The following is a 6,000-nucleotide window of genomic DNA, read 5'->3' on the forward strand; positions in this document are numbered from 1 at the left end:
TGTTAAAGTGGTAAGTAAAAAATTTAACATTACATTTTTTGCTTATATTACATTTCTCATGGACATTCTGCTCTAAATAAGCAATGCAATAACAAAACTGATGAATTGCAACATTACCGATCTTCACGATCTTCAGAAGTTAAGACAATAAAGAACGTATGCTTACTTCATCAGTGAGTTCTCCAAACACTGTTATGACATCTATTAAAAGACTTGCAGTATAGAAGGACTTGATCATGTTTCTGTAAGAAAAAAGAGAGCTGGTCAAGTTTAAATAAAAACATTAAAGTGTAGTTAGTCACGTACCTTTGAGAGAAAAAAATTCCAATGTTGATAAAAGTATTCTGAAATTAATGTTTTAAATACAATCAGATTTCAGGAACACAAAATCCTTTTCTAATCTATTATTGGTAAAACATAACAAAACTTGCATTATAAGTACACATGCTATAGCAAGATTTTATCATATACTTTTGATTTTAGAAAATATAATTATGGTATTATCTGAATCCATATCAACCATAATGTATTTTGTTGCTTTTAAATATTACCATGACAAATCATTTGAATTAGCTGGGGTGGTATTTTTAAAATCAACATCTTTGGGCCAGGCCATGATTGTGGCTAAACCAACTATTGGATTTTATTAAAGGTTAATGAATGGCTAATTAGGGTCCATTTACTAAGAAAATAAATCTGCTGGCTCGGAGCCCATAGCACAGTGGTTATGGCGCCAGCCACATACGTCGAGGATGGTGAGGTCCAACCTGGCCTAGGTAAGTTGAACAAAAACTAGCCAGGCATTGTGGTGGGTGCCTATAGTCCCAACTATTTGGGAGGCTGAGGCAAGAGAACCACTTAAGCCCAAGAGTTTGAGGTTGCTGTGAGCTGTGACACCACAGCACTCTACCAGGGGCAACATAGTGAGACTCTGTCTCCAAAATAAATAAATCAATCTGCCATTGCTATTTCTTCTTTCATAATCATTTTTTTTCTAAAAAGAAAGGCCTGCATTTGTAACCCCAAATCATTCTGAGGCTCTACAATTAAAAAAAAATCTAAATCATTAATCAGAAAGTCAGAAAGTGTTCCACAGAATACCAGATAATTCTGGTTGTACGGTAACCAAATTCAGAAAATAACTTTTATTTTCTTCTTTCCTTACTCACTTGTGAAATCGCCCAGCACGATCTTCATTGTCTGCATACAAAAACATTTTCAAAGCATAATTCTCCAAATGGGCACAACCAACGATTTCTTGAGTAATGGCTTCATTATCACCCAACTGTTTCTTGAGCTAAAATAAAATCAGATTAAAATTTTGGACTTTCAGAAGCTTAAATATAAATAAGATTTAATCATTTTTAGTAAATTATCTTATATTCTCTCTTTAATGATATATCAATGAAGTCTTGCAAAAAAATTCCAATTTATTTAAAACAAAATCCAATGGTTACAAAGTTTAGAAGAAACACTTAATGATAATTTCAAAGAATAATTTAGCTCTAACTATCAAAATAACCAAGAATATAAAAAGGTAATAGTGTATCAAGGAATTTTAAAATAATGCTATATTATCCAATGAACTATCAGTGACCCAAAAAATGGAATTAGAAAACACCTTCCTAAGCGTAATCTAAAATTTTAATATTCCCATTTCAACTTCTATCAAATATAAAAACATAAAATGAGAAAGTACAGTATGTCCTAAAATAGTATATCTCTAAGAGCACATTATATAAAAAAAGAGATTCTAATTCTAAAGGAAATTCACAATTGGATTATGGAAGCTTTTAAAATACATACCTCCAATCAAGACAACTTATAGTACAGATTTCAGACTATATGTATCACTTTCCTATACATACAATAACTTAAAGTATTTAAAAACAATAAAATCCCTACTTTTTACCTAGACTGCCATATTGGAATAAAATGACTTTTTGGAATATCAGATTTGAAAGCTATCCTGTTGCTTAAAAACTGCTTTTTTCAAAGATGTTATAAAGTGGAACATTAAAAGAAGGCCACAGGATTTTTCATAAAATCAATACAGTAAATACTTCATTATTACAACAGAATAATTTAAGGTCTATAAGGGCTCTAATGCTGGAGTTTAAGGAAATTTTGGCCATGTTTACCTCGGACAAAAACAGGGGGTATAGAAAGCCCTACATGTAACTCCAACTCACTGTATCTAAACTGCAAAATGATTTGTAAAGGTGGATTTAATTCTAGAAAATTTTTTGTAGGAGTAGGTCCTTCATGTCATCTATAATAAAACATATCTGGCAGTCTAAATATAATATACATGTAGTTTTTAAACCATAATACAAACATTATGGCACAGACAGATGTGTAGCTACCATAAAATAAACTTACTCTACTTGTTATCTAATTTTGGTAATGATAAACTCCTAATGAATCCCTTTACAAATGTAGTTTTGCACTTTATGTATTATATAGAACTATTTGAATTCAATCTTATCTGAGAGCTATTATCTTAGCTATTACTACTATACTGTGAAATTAACAAAGAGACTTATTCTATATAAAATGACAAAGAGAGAATTTTACTAATACATTGCCATGTGTGAGAAACATGCTCCCTCCTGCCCCAACCCCATCCCTCTAAAAGAGAGCATTCAAATTTTTCTTGCATCCAAAAAAGTAGCATTTGAAGAGAAGGCCAGACAGGCATTAGTAACAGCTGAATTCCCTCAGTGGTGCCACCACGCCCACCTTGGCAGTTAACAGTAACAGGTGACAGGGGCTCTGTGTCAGTGTGCTAGGGAGTAAGAAAGAATGCTACTGCCCGTGGCTGCCTAAAACAACTAAGCAGCAATTTCTGTCTTGGGATAGGTCTGGATCTGACAACTTTCTAACAATAAATATAAACAATGAAAACAATAAAAAGCTCTGGGCTAACTAGTATAAATGTTTTGATTTTGTTTTTTATATAGCTAAATCCTGTTTCTCAAAGCAAAATAATGCAATTGATCCAATACATAGGTTTCTAATTCTCCAGAGCAAGTCACACAGTTAAATAAGAAAATAAAAAGTAAGCCAAAGCAGTAAGGTAATAGCCTTAGAGAAGAGGAATTAGTGAGGAGACCCTGCTTTGGTTAAAGAAGAAACCAGAGATGGCTGGGCAGAGGAGTCACAGACCAGAGCACTACTGACTAAGTGTGACAACACAGCTGGCACTGTCTTCTTCATCCATGGGTGCCAAACACAACCCATTCAATTTTCCCTTATTAGGCACTTCTACAGTGACTTGTAAAGTTATGTCAGGTTTAAGAAGATGACTTATTAGTCACCTATCACATTTCTGCTAGGAGGAAAGGATATCTGAACCATAGGAATACCTTGTGCTGAGACCCAAAGAGAGAGAGGATAAACAATTGCCATTATTTCCTTCATTATTATTTTTCACTAAATAAATAGTCCATTTCATTATTATAAGAGATATCTAAGAGTTTACAAATCAAGTACCCATGTGACTGCACAAGGGAAGGTTAGAAAGAATTAGTCACTTAGGAAAGGATGAGCCAAAATCCATCTATAATACTCTGGAGCAAAATAGTATAATGGTATATGCAATGATATTTGAATCAACTTACAATTCCTCTGCAGTATGGAGTAAATAAAAAAAAACAACTGTGTCTAAGTTTTCCTCAGGTATAATGGCATTACTGATTGCTGCCAAGGGAAAGAACTAAAATGACAACACCGACACACACACATACAAATAAAATCATACTTTAAACATAACCAGAAAATAAATTATCAGTGTTTAACTTACAGCTTCTAGCTGATCCATTAACTTTGATAAAAATTTACGGCATTCAGGAGTTTTACTATCAATCTTCATTCCAGTCTGCATTGCATATAAACGACCTACAAAGAAAAATGAGATGATTTGAAAAATTTAATTTTTAAATACATTTTTCTATGACTGAATGTTTAAGATACTTGTTTTACCTAATAAGTAATTTAAAATTTAAGTAAACTTGGCAATAAATGAATTATTAGTAAACTTAAATAATCTTGAATAATTGGTAAACGTGAATAAATATGAATTTTACTTATATAGAACACAGAAATACCCAAAGAATGCAAGCTACCCATAATAATAATAAATATTTAGCAAATAAAGCCCTTTTTCATTTGGCATTATGTTTTTTTAAAAACAAAAGGCCTAGGTAGGACCTACAAATTCACTGACCTACAAATGAATCGGTAAGTCAGGGCATACAGAAAAACCACCATATGTACAAGAGCACCTGAAAAATGCCAGACTAATACTGATAAAACAGACAAAATGGGTTGTGACATTGGGAAATGAGACCTGAACTGAGGTCTATAGAGGGAACTGTAGTCATATTATATGTAACTGCCCCTTTAAATATACCTTCCATTTAAAAAGGTACTAAAAATAACTGAAATAAGGTTAAAGATAAATAATACTTTAACAGCATAATCTTTTTTTTTTTTTAGAGACAGAGTCTCAAGCTGTAGCCCTAGGTAAGAGTACCATGGCGTCATAGATCACAGCAAACTCCCAGGCTTAAGCCATTCTCTTGCCTCAGCCTCCCAAGTAGCAGGGACTATAGGTGCCCACCACAATACCTATTTTTTGGTTGTAGTTGTCATTGTAGTTTGGCAGCCCGGGTTGGATTCAAACCTGCCAGCTCTAGTGTATGTGGCCGGCACCCTAGCTGCTTGAGCTACAGGCACCAAGCCTAATAGCATAATCTTATTAGCTTTCCAGTGATAAGAACTGTCAATAGTTTTGGTGATAACTGCTGTTATCCCTGGTACGTACATATAATGTCTGTAATTTAACTCTTGCACCCAACAATTATGTCCTGGAAATCTGTGGAATAGATACATCATTCTAACTCAAATACATTTTAGGAAGCTCTCAAATTTTCATCATGAATAATGCTGCTCTACCATACCTCCTTGTATTCAAGAAACCTGTGCACAGATACTGAGAGGTGGAATTCCTAGGTCATCATATGTGTAGCTTTTTCCTTTTGAGAGCTGCCCTTAAATTAACCTCCAAAACAGAATGCCAGTAAGCAGTTTTATCTGCAATACATGTAAGCACCCATCTCCCCATAACTCACAAAATATTGGTACTATCAAACTTAAATTCTTGTCTATCTAAAGGTCAAAAGTGGTATCTCACTGTGTGATTTTTGCATTTTCCTATTACACTCAACAAGTATTATCTGCTTACTGGACAGCTTTACATTCTCCTTTAGGAACTGGAAGTAGCTATCAAAACAAAAGAAAAAAGTCTGCCACATTAGTCTGCTTTTTAACCTACTGACTTGTAGCTATTCTTTATACAGTATGAAACAGGGCTATAACTTTCCCCTCAAATGGAATCTTGTGAACACCATCCCTTCTCCCTGCTTTACTTTTACTCTATTGCACATAATTATCTTCTATTTACTTACCCTCTGTCTCTATCCCAACTAGAATTTAAACAGCATGATAGGGATTTTCTTCTATTTGCTTTGCTTGATGTATCTCTTCTGGCATCTACGAGAGACACTGGCCCTCAATCAACATTTTCTGAATGGATACAACATGAATGAAAGAACAGCTCATTTTGCCCCAGTGATATAAATGTCACTTGTATCATTCATTACCATATGTTAAGTTTTCTTGGGATAATCGGGTCCAATCTACATACTGCCTGCCCTACTTAGGTCTATGCTTGTTTTATTTATTAGAACTTTTGGTATCTGTTAGTTATTCTCAGAATTTCCAATTCAACTGTCTACCTGACAAAATCCTCTTTAAAAATGTATTAATAGGGCGCACCTGTGGCTCAGTGAGTAGGGCACCAGCCCCATATATTGAGAGTGGCAGGTTCAAACCCGGCCCTGGCCAAACTGCAACAAAAATATAGCCGGGCATTGTGGCGGGCACCTGTAGTCCCAGCTACTTGGGAGGCTGAGGCAAGAGAATTGCCTAAACCCA

At 34.4% G+C, this 6,000-nt stretch overlaps 1 protein-coding gene across 3 annotated transcripts in view; it reads right to left on the minus strand.

The window, feature by feature from the left end:
* The window catches only part of VTA1 (vesicle trafficking 1), a 69,300-nt gene that overhangs the window by 41,826 nt on the left and 21,474 nt on the right, over positions 1-6,000 (minus strand). Inside the window, exons 2-5 of one of the 3 annotated variants that reach the window (XM_023513496.1) lie at positions 5,472-5,556; positions 3,806-3,900; positions 1,170-1,297; positions 167-242 (exon numbers count right to left, since the gene is read on the minus strand). In XM_023513496.1, the coding sequence (XP_023369264.1) occupies positions 167-242; positions 1,170-1,297; positions 3,806-3,886 (285 nt within the window). In that variant the 5' untranslated portion in view covers positions 3,887-3,900; positions 5,472-5,556. Of the gene's footprint in view, positions 1-166; positions 243-1,169; positions 1,298-3,805; positions 3,901-5,471; positions 5,820-6,000 lie in introns of those variants that run through there. The other 2 variants (XM_023513495.1, XM_003790279.2) reach the window with 2 other exon arrangements.

Source organism: Otolemur garnettii, unplaced genomic scaffold, assembly GCF_000181295.1.
Source record: "Otolemur garnettii isolate 467f Iridium unplaced genomic scaffold, OtoGar3 scaffold00042, whole genome shotgun sequence".
NCBI classification, from domain to species: Eukaryota; Metazoa; Chordata; class Mammalia; order Primates; family Galagidae; genus Otolemur; species Otolemur garnettii.